The 26400-nt window shown below is 40.0% G+C and overlaps 1 protein-coding gene across 2 annotated transcripts in view; it reads right to left on the bottom strand.

Moving 5' to 3' along the window:
- GUCY1B1 (guanylate cyclase 1 soluble subunit beta 1) overlaps positions 1–26400 on the bottom strand; it is a 69584-nt gene that overhangs the window by 20551 nt on the left and 22633 nt on the right. For both annotated transcript variants that reach the window (XM_075930114.1, XM_075930115.1), the window contains exons 3-7: positions 25033–25133; positions 23884–24002; positions 17422–17619; positions 980–1210; positions 569–685 (exon numbers count right to left, since the gene is read on the bottom strand). In XM_075930114.1, coding sequence (XP_075786229.1) covers positions 569–685; positions 980–1210; positions 17422–17619; positions 23884–24002; positions 25033–25133 — 766 coding nt within the window. The remainder of the gene's footprint in view (positions 1–568; positions 686–979; positions 1211–17421; positions 17620–23883; positions 24003–25032; positions 25134–26400) is intronic.

Raw genomic sequence — 26400 nt, 5'->3', positions numbered from 1 at the left:
TCCAAAATCAGGAGCAGCGGCTGTCATTCAGTTACTTCTAGTGGAAGGCTGCATTTCTGCAAAGTCATTTATTTGTACAGGATCATCTTTTATAAAGAAGACATTATAGACAGAGCCCTGCACACATAAAAGTTATCCAAATCTGCATCTACAAAAAATGATTCACAGATATTTGCATCCACATCTGTGGATACCCACCTATATAAACCAGATATCCTTAGATTTGTAGGATTCTAGATACAAAATGTGTATCCACATCCATATCTACAAAAATGAGCCATGGAGATCCACGTGCATATCCATGCATGCAAATACCTATGATTTAAAGCGGATATCTATGGATTTGCAGGGCTCTGATCATAGGTGCAAAAATATGCACCATCCTATCTGCTCCTGCAGCCTATTCTAACAACATATGAATTCATGAATCTGGCTTTTTCTTGGCCCAAGACACAGAATGGGCTCAGGGCTTACTACTGTGCAAAAGATTTTTGCTGAAGGCCTTTGAGTGTTCTCTTATCTCTGTAAAATTACTTATGCAAAAGCCAGATGAATATTATTTGATTACCTTGCTCCTCAATACAAAGACAGTGTTGATGTGTGAGAGGATCCCATGAAAACTAATATCAATATGAGGCCGAACCAAGGAAAAAACTGACAATAGATTGCAGTTTCCTGGCAGAAGCTAAAACATAAACAAGACAAAAAGAAGCTCATTAGCTCAGGAAATAAAGGATTTTTCTACAACCAGAAAATATTCACATAGTGAGTGTATTTTTCACTGCATATACAACATAAGGTAGAAGATTTTTACAGTTATTGACCTAAAGAATGCAGGTATAAATTTTTTATATAAAATATTAGACTAAATTATGGTTTATCACAAATCAATATGAAAATATAATATCACTTGAGTCTTGTTATTAAAATAATATCTAAAACACTGGTAACAGCTGCCCACATAAGACAATGGTCTCACCTGTGGAAGGACTCTGTATATAGCATTGCCACACTGTGTGACCACCAGGTCTCTGTCAAATATTATGTGGAAAGGAAAAGCCTTGCAGAAAGTGTAAGGACTGATGCGGGACTCCTGGGTCCCATTCTCTTCAAATCTGTCAAGGTCTTCATAAAAGTCCTCTTCCTTAGACTCTTTCTCTTCTATTAAAAATTGAGTGTGGTCACACTCTCCATTTCTTTGTTGAATGACCTGGACAAAAGAAGAGAAAGACTGCAGGAAGCAATAATCTCCATCATGTGTCAATAACTGCAATTCTATTGCAAAGACAAGAACACAGTTAGAGAAAATAGATACATAAATACCAAAATAATGAGTTCCAGCTCTTACATTAATTCAGTATTTCCATATAAATCTCCAGTTTTAAAAAGTTTCTACAAGTGAAGGGGGAGGGGGAAGCATTTATTTGTTAAAGCACAGTGGCTCTTGGGACTAACTGAAGGCCATTCAAATATAAATTGTAAATTCTAAATTAAACAGATATTTCTGCACCAACTGAAGATCCTGAAAATATGGAGTCATACTCAGCCATAGATTATGCTTAGCTCTGCTGGTATAGCCCAGAAGACAGGAACCCTTGTGAGGGAAAGTCCCCCTGGAAGGTTTTGCATTGCCCAAACCACCTCCACCTGTATTTCTGTGGGGGCCTGCAGCTGGTCAATGGATTCCCAATGGTAGATAATGCTGTCAGGGGAGAGATCATGGCTAATCTAAGGATAGACTCATGCAGCACATGGCTTTGGCAGACTTCACTGCCAGGGCTCTTCAATAGTATAATACTTCCCTCCCCTGTTGAACTTCCAAGAAGAAGAAGAAAACCAACCAGCTACCAATTCCCAACCCTTCCTTTGTTGGAGATGCACCAGATAGCTCAAAGAGGGGGGTAATTAGAACATGCACCAGTGAAGGTAGATTAAGTCTATGATGTCTGGCAGAACATAAATATAATAGTAAATAGCTGGCTTATAACAAAGAACTAGCTCCCCATTACTCCTCACTTTGTAGAAATAAATGAAAGAAAAGCATGTGGCTATTCCCATTTGTAACTCAATCTCTGTTATTATAGAGCAAGGCTTTAACAAACTAAAGTATACACAAGTGTGAGCCTTTAACAAACTATATGCGGTTTTCTTTTTTAACAAATTGTTATGACATGTGAGAATGTGTTGATGGATGCAGATGCAGCAGTGAAATGAGGACAGACATATCCATGGAATTAAGCAACAGGCCTCAGCTTTTATTAAACTTTTACTAGAAAGGCGTGCTTTTCCCCAATCATCCATATCCTTTAACACTAAACACTTAACTGGTTCCAGGTCAGGTTTGTAAGGCACCACACCATCTAACCCCAGCCTACTTTTAGGACTTAGCTCTCTCTGAGTCCTAGCAAACCTTGGAAGATTAACAGGCTAAAGGAGCACTCAAGGACAATAAGATCATTGTGGAAAAACTAAATTAATTCTTTGCTTTGGTCTTTCTGGCTGAGGATGTGATGTATATTCTGAAACCTGAGCTATTCTTTTAGGTGACAAATCTGAGGAACTGTCCCAGATTGAGGTGTCATTAGAGGAAGTTTTGGAACAAACTGATAGACTAAACAGTAATACGTCTCCAGGACCAGATGGCAGTCACCCAAGAGTTCTGAAGGAACTCAAATGCAAAACTCCGGAACTACGAACTGTGATTTGTAATCTAGCCTTTAAATCAGCTGCTGTATCTAATGACTGGAGGATAAATTAATGTGATGTCAATTTTTTAAAAGGGCTCTAACGGTGATCCTGGCAATTACAGGCTGGAAAAATCTAACTTCAGTACCAGGTAATTGGTTGAAACTATAGTAAAGAACAGAACGGTTAGATACAAAGATGAACATAATTTGTTAGGGAAGTGTCAATGTAGTTTTTGTAAAGGGAAATCATGTCTCACCAATCTACTAAAATTCTTTGAGGGGGGTCAGCAAGCAAGTGCACAAGGAAGATCCAGTGAATAGGGTGTACTTAGATTTACAGAAAGCCCTTGAAAAGGTCTTCTTACCAAAGGCTCTTAAATAAAGTAAGTTGTCATGGGATAAAAAGGAAGGTCCTCTCATGGACTGATAACTAGTCAAAAGAAAGGAAACAAAGGGTAGAAATAAATTATTAGTTTTTAGAACAGAGAGAGGTAACTAGAGGCGTCCCCCAGAGGTCTGTACTGGGACCAGTCCTATTCAACATGTTCATAAATTATCTGGAGAAAAGTGTCAACAGTGAGTTGGCAATATGCATATTGGAAAACCTAATCCCATCTATACAAATAAAATGATGAGGTCTACGTTAACTATTACCACTAAAGAGAGAAATCCAGGAGTCATTGTAGATAATTCTTTGAAAACAGCCACTCGATGTGCAGTGGCTGTCAAAAAAGCAAACAACACATTGGAAATCATTATTTGTCCCTTTTTAAAATAAGAGAAAATATCATACTGCCTCTATATACATCCACAGTACACCCGATCTTGAACACTGTGTAGAAGTGCAGTTGTTTTAGCTCAAAAAAGATATACTGGAATAGGAAAATATCAAAAAAAGGCAACAAAAATTATTTGGGGTATGGAATAGCTTCCATAAGAGTATAGATAAAGAAGACTGGGACTTTTCAGTTTGGAAAAGAAACATCTCCATTGGTCACACCGTCTATTGGGAGCAGAGACCAGCAGATCAGCAAATGCCGATGTCTATCCGCATCCATAGGTAGACATTTGTAACTTTGCACGGCTCTACCCATATTCAAGTTGTGATCCAGTATAATCTCAACTCCTTTTCCGCATTACAGCTGCTTCGCCAGTTATTCCCTATTTTGTAGTTGTGCATTTGATTTTTCCTTCCCAAGAGTAGTACGATGCATTTGCCTTATTGAAGGTCATCTTGTGGATTTCAGACCAATTCTCCAAATTGTCAGCATCATTTTGAATGTTAATGCTATCCACCAAAATACTTGTTACTGCTCTTACCTTTGTGTCATCTGCAAATGTAATATGTAGATACTTTCTAGTCTATTAGTGACTCTATTAGATATATCCTCTTAGTTTGATAGCAAACCACTGGTAACTATTCTCAGAGTGCACTCTTTCAATCAAATGTGCATCCAGTTTACTGTAATTTCAGGTAGATAAATTTCCCTAGTTTGCTTATGAGATGATAGTCCTGTCTAAAAAAATATAATCATGTAATTCAAGATTGTAACATAATGAATATACCACTCCTTTAACTTCTGGCTCTGTGTAGCAGTTCCATTCTCCTCGCCTACCCAGCCTTCAGAATTAAACACATAACATGTAATTAAAGATTGCATAATTAAATAATGTATTAAAATACATATAAAATCATGCCTGGAATGGAAAAATTGAATAAATAAAAGTTTCTCATAACACAAGAACTAGGGGGTCACCAAATGAAATCAATACGCTGAAGGTTTAAAACAAGCAAAAGGAAGGATTTTATCAGTGTTCAAAAAAGAACTAGATAAATTCATGCAGGATAGGTCCATCAACGGCTATTAGCCAGGATGGGCAGGAATGGTGAGCCTATCTTCTGTTTGTTAGAAGCTGGGAATGGGTGACAGAGATCACTTAGAATCATAGAATACTAGAACTGGAAGGAACCTCAAGAGGTCATGAATTCCAGTCCTCTGCACCCATGGCAGGACCAAGCAGCTTCTAGATCATTCCTGATAGATGTCTATTTGCTCTTAAATATTTCCGGTGATGGAGATTCCACAACCTCTCTAGGCAATTTATTCCAGTGTTTAATCACCCTGTTAGGAAGTTTTTCCTAATGTTCAACTGAAACCTCCCTTGCTGCAATTTAAGCCCATTGCTTCTTGTCCTATCATCAGAGGCCAAGAAGAACAATTTTTCTCCCTCCTCCTTGTGACACCCTTTTAGATACTTGAAAACAGCTATCATGTGCACTTTCAGTATTCTCTTTTCTAAACTAAACAAGCCCAATTCTTTCAGCCTTCCCTTATAGGACATGTTTTCTAGATCTTTAATCACTTTTATTGCTCTTCCCTGGACCTTCCCCAAATCTTTCTTGAAATGTGGTGTTCAAAACTGGACACAATACTCCAACTGAGGCTTAATCAGTGCAGAGTAGAGTGCAATAATTACTTCTAGTGTCTTGCTCATAACACTCCTGTTAATGAATCCCAGAATCATGTTTGCTTTTTTTGCAACAGTGTCACACTGTTGACTCATATTCAGCTTCTGTTCCACTATGACCCCTAGATTCCTTTCAGCAGTACTCCTTCCTAGTCAATTGCTCCCCATTCTGTATGTGTGAAGCTGATTGTTCCTTCCTAAGTGGAATACTTTGCATTTGTCTCTGTTAAACTTCATCTTCTTAACTTCAGACCATTTCTCCAGTTTGTCCAGATTATTTTGAATTGTGACTCTACCCTAAAGCATTTGTAACACCTCTCAGCTTGGTATCATCCCCAAACTTAATAAGTGTACTCTCTATGCCAATATCTAAATCACTGATGATGATATTGAACAGAATAGATCCTAAAACAGACCTCTGCAGAATCCCACTTGTTATGCTCTTCTAGCATGACTGTGAACCATTAATAATTATTCTCAAAGGGTATGTCTACACTACAAAGTTAGTTCGAACTAACGGATGTTAGTTCGAACTAACTTTCATAGGCGCTACACTAGTGCTCCATTAGTTCAAATTTAATTCGAACTAACGGAGCACTTAGTTCGAACTAGGTAATCCTCATTCCACGAGGATTAAGCTTAGTTTGAATTTACTAGTTCGAATTAAGGGCTGTGTAGACCCTTAATTCGAACTAGTGGGAGGCTAGCCCTCCCCAGGTTTCCCTGGTGGCCACTCTGGCCAACACCAGGGAAACTTGTCTGCCCCCCTCCCGGCCCCGGACCCCTTAAAGGGGCACGGGCTGGCTATGGTGCCCGTGCCAGGTGCAAGCCTGCCAGCACCCAGCCAGCAGACCCTGCACCTGGCACAGATCGAGCCACCCACCCGATGCCCCCCAGCCCTCCCCCTCTTCCCGGGACCAGGCTGGCGGCTCCCGGGAGCTTGCCCGGGACCGCGAGAGGTGGGCACCCGCCTCGGCTAGTGCGGACATTGTGGACCTCTTCCACGATCTCCGCACTAGGCACAGGAAAGTGGCTGGCTAGGGCAGGAGAGCTGCCAGCCTGGCCACCCAGGAGCAGGTGTGCAAGAGAATCAAGGGGGTCCAGTGAGACACCCGATCCTGAGCCCTGAGCTTACAATGGCCATCCTGGGTCAGACCAAAGGTCCATCTAGCCCAGTAGCCTGTCTGCCGACAGTGACCAACTCTAGGGACCCTGGAGGGGATGGACCGAAGACAGTGACCAAGCCATTTGTCTCGTGCCATCCCTCTCCAGCCTTCCACAAACCTTGGGCAGGGACACCACTCCTACCCCCTGGCTAATACCACTCCATGGACCCAACCTCCATGACTTGATCTCACTTCCCTTTAAACTCTGTTCTAGTTCTAGCCTTCACAGCCTCCTGCAGCAAGGGGTTCCACAGGTTGACTCTTTGCTTTGTGAAGAACAACTTTCTGTTACCAGTTTGAAGCCTGCTACCCATTCCTTTCCTTTGGTGTCCTCTAGTCCTTCTTTATGGGAACTAATGAAGAACTTTTCTGTATGCACCCTCTCCACCCAACTCCTGCTTTTAGAGACCTCTATCCTGTCCCCCCTCCGTCTCCTCTTTTCTAAGCTGAAAAGTCCCAGACTCTTTAGCCTCTCTTCATATGGGACCTGTTCCCAACCCCTGATCATTTTAGTTGCCCTCCCCTCTCCCAGCCTCTCTCTTCCCCTCTCCCACCTCCTTTTCCCAGTCTCCCCCAGTTTTGTTCAATAAAGACAGATTCCATTTTTGAACACAATTGTCCTTTATTTTGTACATCAAGAAAAGGGGCTAGGGAAGGGTAAGTGGAAGGAGGTGAGGGAGGAATGGGGCACGAGCCCCTGATGGGGAGGACTGGGCTGGCTCTGCGGGCTTTTGGGGTGGAAGCTCTCCTGCAGCCCCCCGATTGCCTCCTCTCCCCAGATGGCAGCCTGCGGCAAGTGCAGCCGGGCTGATGGCCGAGTGCTGTGATGTGCCCAGTGTGGGTATTCCGGGCACTCCAAGCCAGGACTGCTTTGCAAGCGGGGCACCCCTGAGAACTGTCTGTCCGGGGTGGGGGTCGGGACCCTTTAAGCGCAGCCCTCGGCTAGCCTGAGACAGCATCTCCACGCTCTAAGTCCTCCTCTGATGCCCTGCCGGCACTGCTTCCGGCCATCCTTAAGCCTGGTTCAGGGTCCACTTAAAGTGGACATGCTAGTTCGAATTAGCAAAATGCTAATTCGAACTAGTTTTTTAGTCTAGATCCATTAGTTCGAATTAGCTTAGTTCAAATTAACTAATTCGAACTAAGTTAATTCGAATTAACGTAGTGTAGACGTACCCTAAGAATGGTTATCCAGCCTATTATGCACCCACCTTATAGTAGCCCCATCTAGGTTGTATATGTCAAGTTTATTGATAAGAAGGTCACGTGAGACCACATCAAATGCTTTACTAAAGTCTAAGTATACAACATCCACCGCTTGTCTCTTATCCACAAGACTCGTTATCCTATCAAAGAAAGCTATCAATTGATCTGACATGATTTGTTCTTTACAAATCCATGCTGGCTGTTACCTATCATCACCTTATTATCTTCCAGGTCTTTGCAGTATTGTTTAGCAGCAATATATTGGAATATATTAGGCTCAATTCTGTCTTCACTTCTGGCCTAATGCAAGGTTTATTAACATCAGTGAGATACTCCCCCATTGACTTCAGTGAACATTAAAACTTATACCCTGAGCAATCCTGTATATTTCAGTGAGGCGTAAATCAAGACTGAAAGCCATAGTTCCTAGTCATGTTCAAAAAATCCAGTTAACCATACAAAAACCTGGATTCAAGAATGCATTGTACATCCCTTTTAAAAAATAAACTAAAAGTCTTAAAATATACAAGATCAAAAACACAGAAAAACAAGACTTTAGGGCTACGTCTAGACTGGCATGATTTTCTGGAAAAGCTTTGCGCAAAAGGGACTTTTGTCCGAATGGGTGTAGCATAGTATTTCCACAAAAAGCACTGATTTCTTACAGTAGGAAGTCAGTGCTTTTGCAGAAATTCAAGCGGCCAGTGTAGACAGCTGGCAAGTTTTTCCAGAAAAGCGGCTGATTTTCCGGAAAAACTTGCCAGTCTAGACACAACCTAGGAGTTCTGAGGTGAGCAGATATATCTTGAAATGTTCCAAAACACTCTGGATATTTAAACTAAAGATATTGGCACAAATTATTATGCACCACAAATGCAATCACTTAAATACATAGCATATTGAGAGGTCTTTCCCCCTCTCTGAATCATCATAATTCATGTGTGTTAACAGCACAGGCAAGAATGTTACAAAATTTGCTTCCCATTTTTGCATGGAGAAACTATGTTCTCATCACTTATAAACAGGCTCATCACTTATAAAACCATCTTGTAGTCTTTAAAGTGCTACATAGTTTTTCCTTTTGTTTTTGTAAGATCAGACTAACACGGCTACTTCTCTATTATTGTTCTCCTCTGACATCGGGAGGGTCTAAGGATCTCAAAATGCTTTACAGACATCAAAGAATTAAGCCACAAATATCTTAGAAAACACTCATATAACTACAAGTCACCATTTAACACAGAGAAAAGGTGTGATAGAATTATTTGGACTCCCAGTCTTGTGCATTACACACCAGCCCATCCTTCCTTTCTGCAGTCCTATAAAAGATGTCATTAACTCCCTTTGTCTATCTGGTGGATTAGTTTAAGCTTCATGCTGCTCAGTATGTGCATTATCAATGTGGAACGCCAGCTTTGCAGTGGAAGGATTTGTAGCAAGCAGTCACAGCTGGAGAGCCTAGAATATATATGAGTTCAGAAATTACTTGTTGCCACATGAAAGAAAACAATATCTGTGAATTTTTGAAAGTGCCAGTGAGGCTTAGACTTTTGTTTTTTGTGAATTCAGAGTTTAAGTGACCACTACCCCTTCATCTTCCAAGAGATCATTACTCTGTATTTGAAAGAAGGAAAGAGGCTATAGCCACACTGTAGTTAGATAGTATTGGTGGTTCTGAAGGGAAGGAAGGGTTTCTCTTTATTGGCCACAAAATGTTTTGTTTTGTTTTTTGATAGGGACAACTGGGCCACTAGAATTTAACTGATTAACCTCTTCAAAAATCCATAGAGGTATCACCTTCATTAAGAACATTAGAACATAAGAACAGCCATACTGGGTCAGACCAAAGGTCCATCTAGCCCAGTACCCTGTCTGCCGACAGTGGCCAATCCCAGATACCCCAGAGCGAGGGATCACAACAGGAAATCCTCATGTGATCCCTCCCCTGTCACGCACTTCCAGAGAAACAGAGGCTAGGGATACCATTAAACTAGGTCTTCCAGATTATCATTTCCATTGATGACTTCCATGGGATTAAAGCCTAGAATTTGGATCCCACTTCTAAGAAATCTCATGTATCACAACCAGGAAAACTTGTATAGCTTGGGTGAAAAACTTTTCTCTTTGAAAGCAAATAGTTTGGAAACTATTTTTTAAATCTCATATTCCAAGAAAATTTGCAGTTGAATACTATATCTTCCAACTACATCAATAATATCACCTCACGATAGTCTCTCTAGTTCTCTGCTGTCATGCTGAACCTCTTTACAGGTTTACATCTTTTCTTATCGGTAACAAAGCCATTAAAAACAATCAACCAATAAATGCTTGGATTCAGTATAAAACACTAGCCATAAAAGACTAGCAATTGGCAATCTATTTTTAGCTTTTCATACTAAACATCTCAGTAAAGCAATTTCATTCACCCAAATCTCCAATGTGCTGCATCAGCATAGGAATCAAAGAGTGTGGGTGAAAGCAAATGCTAATTGCCAAAGTCCTATCATATTGAAGGAGGTATCAGAATGACTATATCACAGTGTTTCTTAAACTTTTTAAGACCGAGGAACACCAAACAATTTTTTTATGAGGAACACCAAGGATTTTTTGTTGAGGGGGAAAAAAGGGTTGGGGGGGGGGGGGAGTTACTGACCAAAAAAAAAAAAAAAAGGATCGCCTGCCCCTTTTAAGGGTGGCCATTTTGAACTCTGTTCTCTGTGGCACACCAGTGTACTGCAGAACATAGTTTAAAAACCACTGCTATATCATATACACTTCATATATCTTGAGTCATCTAGTTAGGGCTGAGTTGTGACCTTACACAGACACAGCAACAGCAAGCTTTCAGTTTAATAAAGGCAGCATGCTACTGTGTGGAAGTGCTGTGCTAATCTCTTAACCTTTATAGAATGTAAACATGTCAATAGCAGCACAAAGATACAGTCTGAAACACAATGTAGAATACTGACTTTGATGTGAGCACTTAACAGGCAGCACCGTGAAAGGCAACTGCAACTCATCCATGTATAGAAAGAGGGAACATCTCCATCACTGAATATAGAGGAAATGTAAGAAACAAACAAGATAATTAAATGCCTCAGCCAAAGCCCATTGAAGTCATTGGGAGTTGTTCAACTATTTTCAATGCACTCTGGATCATATCCTAGATTACAGTGTATTCAGCTGCCTATTAAAACTGGAGACTAGGTTAGGTATTGTTCTGGAATCCTCCATAAAGAATTTAATAGAAAACTATATCCTTTCTGTTGATTTTAAAGAATTGAATGGAATATTATATTACCACAATAAAATTTTATAGGATTATTCAAAACCTATAGAACGGATTATATTCTCTGTTAAATTGTACAGATTTTTATAGTAGTTTCTATACAACCCTATTGATTTCATACTAGTTAAATTTTATTAACTTTTTCTGTATGTACCATGTCCTCTTGCTTGTGTGCCTTCTTTAAAATTAAACTTCTGAGTATTTAAACATGCATCTAAATTCTGCATTCAGCTTCACCCAGGCAAATATAGGCAAAACAAACTGAGCCAAATCTTCAGATGACATTTATGGGGTCTGGCCCAAAATGACTGACCTAATATCACTGGTATAAATCTCGAGCACACGAGGACAATGTCTTATTATTATAATCAAGTTTACAAGCCACAGAATTCCAACATTATGTAAATATTTCCAAAGAAGATGCTATCAAAGCTTGATAAATGAGAGATCAGCATCAGCAGTGACAAAGCCAGGAGTCAAGTTTAATTCTTCTCTTTTCCCTGTGTGGTTTTAGTTGGTAAGTGATATCAATCTGCTAAGTAGAAGAGCTCAATCACTATGGTAACTACAGTTAAAATTCAGACAAATTGTCCTTCCAGCTTCAAAGAGAGTATCTAGCTGTTTCTGCCCCCTGAGTTTTGCAACCAAATGCATCTTCAGAATATGTCCCTACTTAGCTAAATGAAAAGTCTCAACACTACTGAAGAGAATGACCATTTTGAAAATGTCTTAAGTCTGGTCCAAGTAATTGGAAATATTGCCCAAGAGTACTTGAAGCCCTCTTTGCTTTGGAAAAATCAGAATAATTTTAGAAGTATTTATTGGCTAATACTGTGGATCTCATATGACAAGACATGTATTTCAGCTTTATGAAATGCAAACATTATTGCAACTGATCTACATACATTCACCTTCTGCAAAAACAGCATCTATATAAATGTTATCCACTAAACTTTAAAAGAAATAAAGCAAATAATAAATACAGTCTTACATCAAACATGTTTAATCTTGATCCCACTGGTTTCATCTACTGTTGTGTCTTAGAAAAATTGAAGAGGGGCACCATTCTTCAGTTTATGACCATATATACAAATTCAGTTGAAATTTAGGGTACATCTACACTGTACGGCTATTTCAGGATACCAGAGTTATCCTGAAATAGCTACCCCATGTCTGCACAAGCCACCTGTTATTTTGAGATATTTTTCGAAATAACGGGCACACTTTCCTGAAGTTACAATCTTTGCCAAAGTAAAAACTGTGTTTTTCCTCAATCTTTCTTTGTCCTTGTCTCTTATGTGATTGGCAGGGTCGGAGCTGTGTGTGTCTTAGCCGTTGCAACCAGAAGAGTTAGAATCTTGAATTTGTTTTTAAAATACATGAACACTTAGATTCTCTCTCGATCACTGTTTGTGGCAAGGGATGGATTGAACTGCAAATTTCAGAGCTGTACACTCTCAGAAAACAGAAGATGATGGCCATAGTAAACCACCACATAGGATCTAATGACTTAATGAAACAAAACTATTTATACTGAAAATCACTTAAAATTTGCTATAGATTTCATAGAAACTTGATGTGTGTGACCTGAATGAGCAATTTCCTTGCAGACATAAGCAGAACTATCCATATACAAAACCTCTACGCAAAAAGAGACTTAATATTGTGCATTATCTTTTATTCTTTCAACCAACAGATTTGTTTTAGCATTTGCTCTAACACCTATAAAAAGCTCAGATGATAAAGTAATTAAATGTAAAAAAGGGTAGCCATCCATTTGGCAGTAGGATGGACACTGAATTGACACTATCCTGCATTTAAGCTGTGATTACCACGGAAGGAGTGGCCATCAGGGCACCTGTGCTTTTCCCTCTTTCCTCTTCTTTTGAAAGAACTCCCTCTTCCCCGTCCACACACATTTTTTCCAAAAGAGCTCTTTCAGAAGAAGCCCTCTTTCTTGTAGAAAGAGGTTTACCAATGTTGGAAAAAACCCCATTCTTTTGTCATTTTTTTTTCAAAATAATGTGATTGCAGTGTGGACATAAATTAAGCTTTTTTGGAAAAACCACTTTTTTTTTTGGAAAAACAGTGTTTTTTTCCGAAAAAACTTTGCAGTGTAGACATACTTTTGCTAATCCATTGACAAGAGAATTTATATATATAAAGTAAAGCTCATAATTTGTATCTGATTGGTCAAGTTCTGTCAGTATGAATGGAATCTTGAAAGTTTAATAGATTCCAATTATACGTATGGCTGTCATTGATCATAGCAGGAGTGGATGGGACATATTATGAATCACATAAAAGAAATATGTTACTAACATGTTACTAAAAGACGGAACATGGAAACACTAAGCAAAACTTGGTATGTGGAATTATGGTAAAAATATACAACTGATTGTTTATGGCCTTATTTTTCCAAGTGATTTTTGAAGTGTTTATTTGGAAAATGTTTGTGCGGGGAGGCAACAGCTTTATTGGGCCCCTAGAGGATGGCTCTGCCCTCCCAGAAGGGGTGGGCCCTTGGGTGGAAAGAACGGACGGGGGGGGCAGCCATCCCTCATAGCCTCCCAGAACGCACAATGCCCCCTCCCCACTCAGCCAACCCTTAGCACTGTCCAGAGCGTACTGTGTAGTGTTACAGCAGCAACTAAAGGGTCTAGGGTTCCAGCTGCTGCCACAGCTACAGTGGTTGAGAGCCTCAGGCCCTTCTGAATCACCGGGCCCCAAGGCAATTGAGTCCTCCTCCTACCTCCCACCATTGGCAGGCCTATGTGTGTGATTAATGTTTGACCATTGGTGTATGTATATATATATATATATACACATACATACACTTTGTTTTCATGAATAAGCTGTGGACGTGATACTGAGGGAAAGATTCTGACCCATCATCTCAGACTAAATAGCATCTTATTCCATAAATAAATGCCACTGAAGTCAGTAGGACAATTCGTGGAATAAGGTGCTATTTAATGCAATTAGGGGTGTCAGAATTCATCTTGCAGAGCCAGAGAAAAGTTCATTTGAGGATGGAGGCCACATGCCATTTTAAAGTAAGCCCCATTATTTGTTACAATTAGGAATAATGTTTCATTAACAAATCAACAAATGTGAAGTGCAATTTATTCAGTTCTTATGGTATGTAAACAGTGTGTACATTTCACAGTTTAGAAGTACATGACTACTGATTAATTTATAATAAGGACTTTATGCCTCTGGTTCTCATAATTTGGAATGTCTTTGGATTTAAATTAAATGCTATGTACAGTTATAATAGTTTAGACTGATGTTGGTCAGTTTATTTTTAATATCAGTTCAGTAATGAAAACACTAAAATAAGGAATGCTCTTTTGAGGAGATAATGTTAATGAGAAAAAATAAATCCACTTTCAATATTTATTCTCGTTAGTGTATTTATTGTGCCTGAAAAGTGCTAGATTGATGTCTGTGGAGATGAACATCCTCTTTCCCTCCACAGAACAGGATGAGCAGTATTAATGCAAGCTTTCCAACATTACTCCCACTCCTGTCTCAACACTGGTCTGGAGGAACCCCCACTTCCAGTGTGGAGCAGGTTGCTCATTTCTGCATATCTGTTCATTCATCAAAGGTCCTCTAGAATGCAAACTGAGACCACCACTCTGAGACGAGAAATTTCCATCACTACAGGTTGGACCTCCGTGGTCCGGCACCCTCAGGACCTGACAGGTCCCAGATGAGGGATTTTTCAGGACCAGGGGAGATCATTACAGGCCCCTACGCCAGCCCTCCCCATGCCAGCCCTCCCACTGCCAGCACCCACTTCCTGGTTCCCCCCAGAACCTAGCTGAGCTATGAGCAGATTCCAGGCACTCTACCTCTCTGCCAAAGTCCCATGGAGCTGCACCCCGCAGCCCAAATGAGCCACAATTTGGCTCCCAGGCCCCCACACCCTTGCAGCATGCCAGGACTTTGCTCCTAGAACATCCATGGTCATGCCAGACCACGGATGTTGCCAGACCAGAGAATCACGGATTTTAGAGGTGCAACCTGTACAAACTTCTGTTGGATTTAACAAGAAACCCAAAACCTAGACTCCAGCTTCTCATTACCAATCTATTGGTCATCCATTCCCCAATAAATATATCATACGAGTTAGATAATGTTTTTCCTTTTAATTCAATGAATAATTCCACCAAGGACAGGACAAGAAACAATGGGCTTAACTTGCAGCAAAGGAGATTTAGATTAGATATTAGGAAAAACTTTCTAATTAAAGGATAGAATTCTGGAATAGGCTTACAAGGAGGCTGTGTAATCCCTGTCACTGGAGGTTTTAAAGAATAGGTTTGACAAATGCCTATCAGGCATGGTCTAGGTTAACCTGATTCTGCCTAAGTGCAGGGAGCTGGACTCAATGCCTTCTCAAGGTATCTTCCAGCCCCACATTTCTATGATCCTGCTGAATGAATAAACCAAACATGCTTTAGAAACAAGCATAGAAGTTTATACCTACTCTGTGTTAACTGTATATTTAAGTCTCAGGTTAAACCAGATTCAAAGTAAAACCAAGTATCACTCTTGGTTTTGGAGTAATAGTGGAATGCAACTTTACTAAAATATATGCTGATGTGTTACTAGAAGGATGCTGAAAAAATGCCTGGAGTGTAAGGAGATTATCTGTTTATTTTTTTGCTCACTTGCTAAGAATTGTTTGATCCATGCTGATAATTACTGTAATTGTCAAACACTTTTAAACACTGGTCTTCTATTGCTTACATTCCCTTAGACTTGCAACTGATATGATATAAACAGGATTGGGCCTGATCCAGTTATGGATTAATATTTTCTATTATCCCAGAGAGACACTAAGGGGGTTTAGGAAGGGATTTAGGAGCCCAAATCACATCTTCATAAGTGACTGCAGTACATAAGAGTATAAGGGTATGTCTTTTCTAAACATGGTATAGAGCAGGCCTGTGCAAAATACGGCCCTTGGGCCAGATCCAGCCCACCAAGCCAACAGATCCAGCCCATGGAGACAGTCGGGAGCCCCAGGCAGGCTCCCCTGCTTGTCCCACATGCTGCTCAGAAACATGGCTACACGGCGCTTTCTTTTTATGAGTCCGGAGGGGTGGGGAGAGGGGGGAAGATTCAGATGCTGCTCCTTCCTCCAGCACAATCCCATTGGCCAGATTCGGGCAGAAACTGGTCAATGAGAGCTGCCTGTTTGAATAACAGGCAGCCATGAAGCATAACACTCCTGCTGATTTACTCACTCAAGCACATGTCCGAGCAGACAGAAACATTTAAGCTCTGCAAGCCTTTAGCTCTGCTACTAAGTCTCCTAGCCAGAACCTGCCTCTGGCACCCCAGGTCCTCCCTCCTCCCCCCAACCCTCTGCCCCCCATTCCTGCCCCGCTACTCCACATGCATCCATTGCCGCAGATCTGGCACTCCAATCTCCTGCCCAAGATCACAATCCCTGCTTACCCTAGGTTGCATCCTAAAACCCTGCACCTCAGTTCCCTGCTATAGGTCACAACTGCCTCCTTCACCCAAACTCCCTCCCAGACTCCATTCTCCCTCCTGCACCCCAATCCCTTACCCCAAGCTCCCTCCTACATCCAACGTCCATACCAAACCCTGCACCTGCTCCATTAATACCATGGAAGAGTGCAGCCTTTGACCACTTTCCAAAATGTTGGAGTGGCCCCCATGAAAAATTATTGCTCACCCCTGGTGTACTGTCACAGCTGCACTGCTGTAGCTTTTCAGTATACACACTCACTACAGAGATGGGAGGGGATCTTTTGTCACTGTCATTAGTCCACCTCTCCAAGAGATTGTAGCTATATTGACAGAAGAATCCTGCCTACCTAGCACTGAAACATCATCTCTGTACCTCTTTTTTCTTTCTTTGGATTACTGGCTATTGTCATGAGCCACTGGAAAACTGAACTATATGAAAATTAATACTAGGCTGTTCAGCACCAGACTGACATATTTCCCGGTTAAACATGAATAGTGCTAGTGAGTCAGTAGGTAGCACTCCAGAGACAGTTCTGAATCAATGTACCATTGTGGTACTAAAGAGACAGAACAGTTGTAATCTTTCTCATAAGCAAGATATTTTTTTAAAAGAGAGCTCCTGAACACTTATTGCCATTAAAGATTCCATGGTACATTGTGCTAGATGTGCTTCCTCTGGTATCCCGGCCAAATGGCAAGCAAGCTGGATTTACATTCTTCCAATGCAACATTCTCTCTGCAGTTTCAAGTGGACATGTTAATCTTCATTTCTTGGTCTATATCGTCATTTATGCTGTGACATGGTGTTCTGGTTAGTGAAAAGCAGTCCTAAAATTGTCAGATAATATCACTGGAGGATCCTACCAGTATAGGGAGATGTCAGTTGGTACAGGGGCTCCTATGCCATGCTCCTTTTCTGTTGCTAGTACAGGGGTATATCCAGGGCAAAGACAGGTGACCTTGAAGGTATTAGATTGATAAGGGGGAAGGTAATGAGGATAAAAAAATATTATTTTCCATTATATCATATAGCGCTTTCAATATTATGAATGAAATCAACATTCAATCAGAACATACCAGGAAATATTACCTTCATATCTATTTCTGTACCATGGATCTGCTGAGCTACTGTTTTGATTATTCCAATGACAATATCCTGAAGTCCTTCTCTCTCTGAATAATAATGCAGAATGAGTCCTTTCCCTTTTTCTGCATCAGTGCACCTAAAGGAAGGGGCACGCATACCCGGATAAATAGTAGCCAGATGGTCATGTAGAGCATCCAAGTTCTAAAGGGATCATTTAAAAAACACACATATCAGAATAGAATTCATGACTGTGGCAAACCACCAATTTGAGAATACAAGTAGTTCAAGTAATAGTTTTAAAGACCTAAACTACATCTATATCTCAATATCTCTATCAATATTTAGGTAGGTATATACGTTATTGATTCAACACATTTCCTGGCTACTCTGGCCCCTCCATGTCCATAATAATAACAATTTTTGTGGGTTTTTGTCAGCAAGTTTCAGACCCTCATGCAAGGCTTCTAGGCAGGTTGCAATGCTGTTTTTAACTTCTGGGAAGAGTGCTGAGGGTACCACTGCTGGGGGACCACACATCTGACCATGAGTTTAGTCTATGATTGGCACTGAAAATAATGCCAGTAAAAGTCACTTAACAGAGAAAAGAGAATTACTGGGCTGCGCTACATTTCCAAGTCTTGTTTTTTTATTTCACATGCCTAAAGTTAAACAGCCTTTGTTAATGTTTCTAATGAAAGAGTAGAGTAGTGATGCATTTTTAAACATTAACAAAAGTTTATAAGCTCTGCCAGTATATAAGAAAGAGTTTTCAAAGTTAGAAATTGTAGAGCTAATATCTTTAAAATTAATCTACCACATTTTCTAAAATTGTTCAGTCACATGATTTCATTGAGAACAAGTGAATGAATCCAAATTAATTCTAGAACAGAACGTAGTTGAAACAAAGCACTTTAAAAAGTGAGACCTTTAAACAAAACAGCTCTGCTTTTTTAAACTCTCATTTTTTAAATGTCCCAGACATTTTCTTTGATAAATCTCAAACTTTGGAAAAAGTAAATTATTCTCTGGATAGGAAACGTGTCTCATAAACTGGAAATTGGGATCAGAATCAGACTACGGCTATGGAGTCATTTTTCTATTCACTTTGTAATAGCTTAGGGTATATCTATACTACACAGCTTTTAGTGAGAAGGCTGTGTTAACACAGCCCTGTCGCTAAAAGTCAGAGATTATGAATGTTTTTTGTTGCCAACAAAATACTTTCACCCCCAATGAGCGGGTTTTGTCTGTTGGCAGGAGAGTGCTCCTGGTGACAAAGCAGCATTCACAAGTGCACTTGCAGTGGCAAAACTTTGCTATTCACAGGGAGAGGAGTTTAAGCATCCATGCTCAATTTGTCGAGCAAGTGCAAGTGTAAACATAGCCTTAGATAGAAAGGATAACCAGACTGGCCGAATAGTATTACAAGCCAGGTAATTATCTACCAATATTCTTGTCAAGATTGTATATTCTCTCCATTTAATGGGTGGTTAGCACTGTCCTACATTTTTTCCACTTTAACACTGGGTATTGTTTTGTGATTTTTGCCAGTTAAGGGTACAATGAAGATGTTCTAAATTTGCAGAATGGATCACTTCCCTTTTCTTAACATCTGTAGATCTTCAAAGTTGTGATGGTAGCTTGAACAGCTGCTGCTTTTCTTGGAAGGCCTCCAAAGGAAATGAGTCTCTTATAAATGAATTCCTTGGGATGCATGCATCCTGGAACATCCTTCTTTACTTTTTTATTTTGTAATCCATTTGTATTTTTATTGCAATGATATATCACTACCTGAAATTAAAACTGGAGGCAAAAATCTGTGGCTTCAACAGAGCCCAGCCATTACCATGAATACAATGGTGAAGATACATGGAACCAACCACTTGCAGACATTTGTAGGGACCAGAAACATTCCCCTTGAGAGGTAGAGACCAACTCTATAATGGCTTGAAAAACTACAGGTGAGTGGGGAGCTTGAGAGCTGGAAAGGTGCTCAGATGGGAAATTCACTGGGGATTGCATGAAAGGGTGCCAATCAAGCTGTTCTTCCAGTGTGTCCGCCTCAGGAGAATCTTGGATATCTAGAAGCTTTGGAAGATGTCTATTAAGAAGGGACTCAGAAGAGTCATCTTCCTCTGCACAGAGCCATCCATACTTGAACAGTCTCAAAAGAGTTTAAGTCCAACACAGGTCGAACCTCCTTTGTCCGGTACCCTCAGGACCTGAGTGGTCTCGAACCAAGAAGTTTGCCGGACAAGGGGAGGTGAAGGTTCCCTACACTGCTACTGGCTCTGCTCCCGGCTGGGGCTGCACTCCTTGCTGCCTGCTGCTGCCTCCAGTCCCCCACCATGCCAGTCCTGACTGAGGCTGCGCCCCCAGAACACCAGCCCCACACAAGGGCCGCCCCTCTGCCTCTAGCCCCAGATGGAGATGTACCCTCCAAAACACTGATCCGGGTTGCACACCCAGCTGCTGGCCCTGCTGACTCCAGCCCTGGCTGGGGCTGTGCTCTTTGCTGTCAGCAGCAGCCAGGACTGTGCTCCTGACTGCAAACCCTGCTGCCTCCAACTCTGGCTGGGGCTGCGTTTCCCTCCACCCCAAGGTGCCAGCCCTGACCAGGCTGTGTTTCTTACAGCGCCAGCTCTGGGTGGGGCTGTACTCCTCACCATGACAACCTCAGTCATAGCTGTGCCCCTGGCCACTGGCCCCATTGCCTCCAACCCCGCCTGGGGCTGCACTCCTTGCCATCAGCTCTGGCCAGGGCTGTGCTCCCCACCGTGCCAGCCCACTGGAATGCACTCCCGACTGCCAGCCCAACTTGGGATGCACTTCTGAACCTGGGGGCTCTCTGGTCCATCAATAGCCATGGTCCTACTGGACTGCGGATGTTGCTGGACCAGAGAGTCATGGATTTTAGAGGTTCAACTTGTATTATGGAAAAGGGCATAAGATGTATTCCACACACTGATTTTCTGTAAAATATTGGCACAAAATTCCAATACCCTTATTAACAATTCAATCATCCACTAGTTCATTTGAAATCTTACTTTTAGAGTAAGGCATTACTCAACATGAGCAAGAGCATCAGAATCCAGCCCTGAGAGAACTTTAGCAGGTAGTCTTACATTTTTTATTTCAGCTTTGCAGTTCTTCTTGTGACTATTTCACATATATTTAGTAAAGTTATATCGCACATATTACTAAAGCACTTGCATGATAGATAAATTCCTATTGGTTAAGTATTCTGGGACTACTTATTATGCTAAACAATGATTTTCCTATTACTTTGTCATCCTCTTTTCCAGCCTAAGACTTGTCTATTGTGTGTGCATGGTGTCATTCACCATATGCGTCATGTTAAAACTGTAAATTCTCTGGAAGATGAAGTGTGTGTGTGTGCATGCATGCACACATTACCTGGGCTGCTATATTTTATGTCAGGGCTAGCATGTTACTGCTTTTCGATCGTGCAGCAGTAATCAGACTCTTGCTCATGCTGTTTTTTTCTGACAAATGGATTTTAGTGCAGTACAGAAACTGAACCAATAATCATAAATCAAATTGAAACTACTCTAGAAATTGTCTGTGTGTGATTCTTTTCCAGGATTATGGTTGTGCTGCTCAGATATCTATGTGCTATATCACGTATGTGAATACTTTGGTAAAGAGAAATAAAACATAGATTTATTGGATTGATTTTACTATAAATTCAATAGACAATTAAACGATTCCCTGAAGGATTTGGTATTAGCCACTACTCATGAGTCTGATTGATTTTCCCTAGATAGTTTTTAACATAAAAGCACACTTGAGAATTCTTAGATTGCATCTCTCTTCAGATTGCATCTCTGTGCCATGTTCTTTTAACATGACTAGCAATTTTTTCAGACCCATGTTGTACTGTGAGGAAGAAGTACTTTAATTCTAAGTATTTCCCTTTTGTAAATTCTTTAAATTTACCTGTCCTTACTTGCTTAAATTACCTGTGACATTTCTATAAACAATCTCCTTTACAACAGATTCCAATGAACATGAAATATAATAGTCAAAATTGTTTACACAGGCTTTAAAAACAAAACCTTTAATTGTTTGTTACATTATGGGCTCAGTATAAATTGTAATTTAGGTACTGTGTTTATACAGAGTTCAGCACAATGGGCCCCCATCCATAATGGGGCGTATGAGGACGTTTGTTATACAAATAATAAATCAGTATCATCCACTAGCATAACTTCTCAAAGTAGTAACAAAAAATCATAGATAATTAAAAATGATCTGAGCTTCATAATTGCAGCTACAAAAACCCAATCTCATGTTGTCAGTAGAAATACCTATATATTCCTTCTGTTTATATTTACAAATGTGCAAATGGCCAATATCATCTGTTCAAACTGGAATTCTAATGAATGACAGTCTCAGATATTGAGGTTACAAGAATACAAATGTAATGTTACTACAGAGGTTTTCCTGCACTACAGTCTTACCTTCAACTTTCCCATCTGGTAAATAATGAAAAATTATATGAAAAGAGGAGCCTGCCCATTATTCTGTTCCCAAGCTGAGGATGGAATAAGTCAGCTATGGATTTTAATTTTGTCTGTTTCTACTCTGTCAAATTTTGCTCACCCAGGGAATGCAGACTGGCAGTATATTATGTTCTGCTGAAGGCTGCACATTCCAATAGGCCAATGCTGGGCACAGCTTGTGAACTCAGCTGGAGTAAAAAATTATGGAAAGACATTGTTCTGCAAGGTAAAAAATGAACTGTTTGAAAAAATGATTTTGACAGAACCTTTCCTTTGTGTATATTGTATGTGGCATCCTATGCTGGGAACATATAGAGATCCATTCAGGCTCTCAAGTAGTCAGGTTGAAGAGGTACTGCAAGGGATAAGGATGCCAGGGTGTGGGGAGGTCTTGGTCTCCAGGGGTACGTCTAGACTACAGGCTTCTGTCGACAGAAGTTTTGTCGACAGATACTGTCGACAAAACTTCTGTCAACAGAGAGTGTCTAGACTACATTGAGTTCTGTCGACAAAGCAAGCTGCTTTGTTGACATGGTAGTGTAGACGCCAAGGACAGTTTACATGCAATAACACTTTCTGTCGACAGAAACTCTGTCGACAGAAGGCGTTATGCCTCGTAAAATGAGGTTTACCAGCGTCGACAAAACTGCTGAGTTCTGTCAACGTTATGTCGACAGAACTCAGCGGTAGTGTGGACGCAGGTATAGTTTTGTCGACAAAAGTCCACTTTTGTCGACAAAACCCTGTAGTCTAGACACACCCCAGATGTATGCTCAAGCAACTGAATAACTGTATTGAGAAAGCCTTTAAATCGGGAAGGAAAATATACAAACTATGCACTACCCTCTTCACTTCTTTATAATGGAGAAAATTTCCAAAGGCCCAGATGGCAGCTGCATGCTCAACTCCCATTGGTAGTCAACTGTAATCATCATTTATGCATTTGAAAATATTCCGAATATTTGAATCAGTTCATGTGCTTTAAATTTATTACAGCATATGTTCCTCACTGAAAGCTACAGTCACTCTGAATTTGAAATGCGAAATCCAAACTCTTTTCACGTGAGAATAATGTTCTGGGATCAAATAACCTCACCTCCCACTATTTTACCCCATATTTAGATCAGCTCCTATAGATCTGCCTAGATTTCCTTGATATTAATAAAGCAAAATGGATTTTCATTTTTCAACATTAACAGCAATATAAATTCACATTGTTCTGAGAGACTGGGGCAGCACAAAAGTAGTGTATTTGCTCTTCCCTATTCCTCAACATGTGGACAAGGAGTAACTCTCTTGAGCTATGAGACAGAAGTAACAGCTAGCACTTCTCAAAGGAGCCAGATAATACACATATTGAAATGATCAGTGTCAACAGTAATTAGTCAGCCAGTCTTTTGGAGAAGAAAGAGCTCATCACCCACTAGACCAAAATTTTTGCTGGTGTCAAATGGTAAGCTGCGCCCAGTGACACCAATAATGAATTTGATCCAACATGCTTCAGGGAAAGGAACAGTGAATTATATCTCATAAAGAAAAACTATGTTAAAAAGACTGTTACTTAGGCTGCCAAGCTGAAAATTAGGAAATGCCAGATTTATTATTGTTGTACAACCTTTGTTTTGTTCCCTGCTAATTCCATCCTGCGCACTGAAGAGCTAAGGACAAGTGCAAAATATAGTATGTGATCATGTAATGGAAGACTGTATCAAAATGTATATGCAATAAAGGGTGTAATGCCAAAATTTCCCTGAGAAATAAAACTCTATAACAAGGAAAGGGAAAGGAAGCAATTTACTAAGATCACTTGCCAGACAAGTAATAGAAGCCCAAACAGAACCCAAGCTTCCTTACTCCCAGGCCAATGCCCTATCCAAAAGGCCCTAATCTGCCTGCACCGTGCTACCTCACTTTAAATGAGTAGGCACAACATTCTTACCTGCAAAAATTCTCTGACATTTGATCCCAAGACACGGAGGATTGTGTCATAACCAGATTCTTGACAGAACACAAAGAACATCTTCCCAAACATTTGAAGGATTTCTCCTGCATTAAGATCTATTTAAAATACAGAAAATCGGATTCATTTAAGGCACTGCATTGTTTGTACAGTACTTTGCTATCAATTTTAGACTCCATTTTATGATACCATAATTATATGTAAAATTAGTTATTTTGCATAGTTATTTTCTATCTGCAGTCCAGAGAACACAGTACCTCAGATCAGCCCCACCACCAAAAAAATACCGAGCTCATTTTTCCATCAGGGGATAAATTTTCCTCACCTTTTCTTCCCTCCCACCAACTACTCTTCTACTCAGTAAGAAGCAGCTGGTTTCACCTTTAACCCATAGTCCCCTGAAGATCAGTGTAAGCCAGAGCTATCTATGCAAAAACAGTGGATTCTTCTCCAGAAGAATTAGTGGCTGGTTGCTGGTTCACTGTGACTGCAGAGATGGGATTACAATTAAGACATTAGGGATGGGGATAATACTACCTTTCTAATTCCAGCTCAGAGCAGCAGAAGCTGAAAATCAGTGCTATGCAAATTGATGGCCTATATGAGGTATGCCCTTCACAACAACCCCACATTTGGGCACCCTTGCTAACTATCTCAGCTGAGAAGCCAATGATTGAATGGGCCTGGAGACTAAATTACACTATCAAGAAGAAGTCAGGTGGTTAGGTACATGGGGTGGGGAGGACATAGTGGCATACTGTAGTGCAATGCCACTGCATGTAATATATGTCTTGTGCATAACATTTCATTTTCCTGAGATAGCAACCTGACATATATCAGAAGCATTGAATTCATTCTCAAAAATGAAAGGAAAAAAAACTGATTTTAAATAAACTTAGGTAACCAATAACTCTTTTTCTGAGCAAGTCTTTTTTTCTAACCATAACCACAATTCACTTCCTCTGTGTTAAATCCCCGTTATACTTATTTGCATACTTATTACACTTACATACGTAATTTACTAAGAAACAAATGCATTAAAGTTATAGAGAAATCAGAGACCTCACTGCATGAGGCCTAACCTATTAAAAGAAGGTATAATTTCTAAGAGATAGCCATATTACTCACTAAGCACTTTGCTTGCTGCTGCAACCAGATCGTATGTTTTAGAATCATCATAAATTATTCTGACTAGAAACTGTCCTTCTTCATCCAACTGTGCTTCTTTTCTAAATGGAAACACAACAAAAATACAGTCATTGAGAATTAAGACTTATGCATTGACTATATAAATCAATTACTTACAATCTGGAATATGTCTTTGAAATGAAATAAATTTGTTGGCTCCATCTTTGAGAAGTTAGTTAATGTTCAACCTTAAAATGTACTAAGAAGAAATCTGTTACATATTTTACTGTAATTAAGGGTTAGAACAAAATTTCTGCTCTCACTCTTGTCCAGAAAGCCACAAATCATTGGGAGAAAAAAAATCTCCTTTAACAATAAACAATCCCAGAAAAGGAGTAATTCAGATAAGAAAGGCCCAAGTCTGACAGTTGAGAATATGTTATTCTTAATATCTAATAGACTGGAAAACTGCAAGAAATAATATACTTAGATAAATATTGTTATGAAGGGTTTTTAGTACATACATTATTTCATTGTTTCAAATCATGATTATATTTTATTTACAGAAGGCATAGCAATTTTTTTTAAATTGACACCTGTCTAAATTTTCAAAGAACAGAACTTAAAATCCATATTTAGATATTTAACAAAGTGACCTGATTATCTGAAGTGTTGAGCACTCACCAGATCCCAATGATAAAAAAAATACCTAGGGCTTTTGCATCACAGCTCTTCAAGGCATGGATCAGCTCTATATTTGTATAGTGCCTAGCACAATTGGCTTCTAGGGACTGCCACAATACAAATAATTAAGAAATAGCAACAACAAAATCTGTGCTGCTTTTTCATTCAGAAAGTGCTCCTGGCACAATGCTACAAAAAATGAGGTAACATATAAATATTTATCTGAAAACTGTAGGCAACCCAAACACTACTTTAACAAAACAAACCAGCAATTAGGACCAGCATGTCTGCGTATCCCTAATAACTTTCAATAAATAAGACATACATCCTGCAGCAACAGTCTCAACTAATAAATAAATTAAGACATCCTGCTACTACACAAAAATCTCAGCCCCCATTAAGTCCCCCAGTGTTGCAACACTAATAAAAAAGGTGTGTTCTTGTCACATTTTAGCTAACACATAAGTATAATCCTGAAGACAAAGCAATTTTTTTTTTTTTACATGTGCAAGTCAAGCTAAACACTAGGGGGAAGTCTAAGGTTTACTTCAACCTATTAATACATGTGAGAACTACAAACTGCTTTCTCCTCACTAGGATTTTACCAAGTGTGTGTTATCTAAGGCATGGTAAAAACACACCGGTTTTTCTAGTGAAGACAACAATCCAACCTTTCAAGCAAGG

The sequence above is a fragment of the Pelodiscus sinensis genome, chromosome 5 (genome assembly GCF_049634645.1).
Source record: "Pelodiscus sinensis isolate JC-2024 chromosome 5, ASM4963464v1, whole genome shotgun sequence".
Lineage (NCBI taxonomy): Eukaryota > Metazoa > Chordata > Testudines > Trionychidae > Pelodiscus > Pelodiscus sinensis.
The sequence above is the reverse complement of the archived record's forward strand: the minus strand, read 5'-3'. Positions and strand labels throughout refer to the sequence as shown.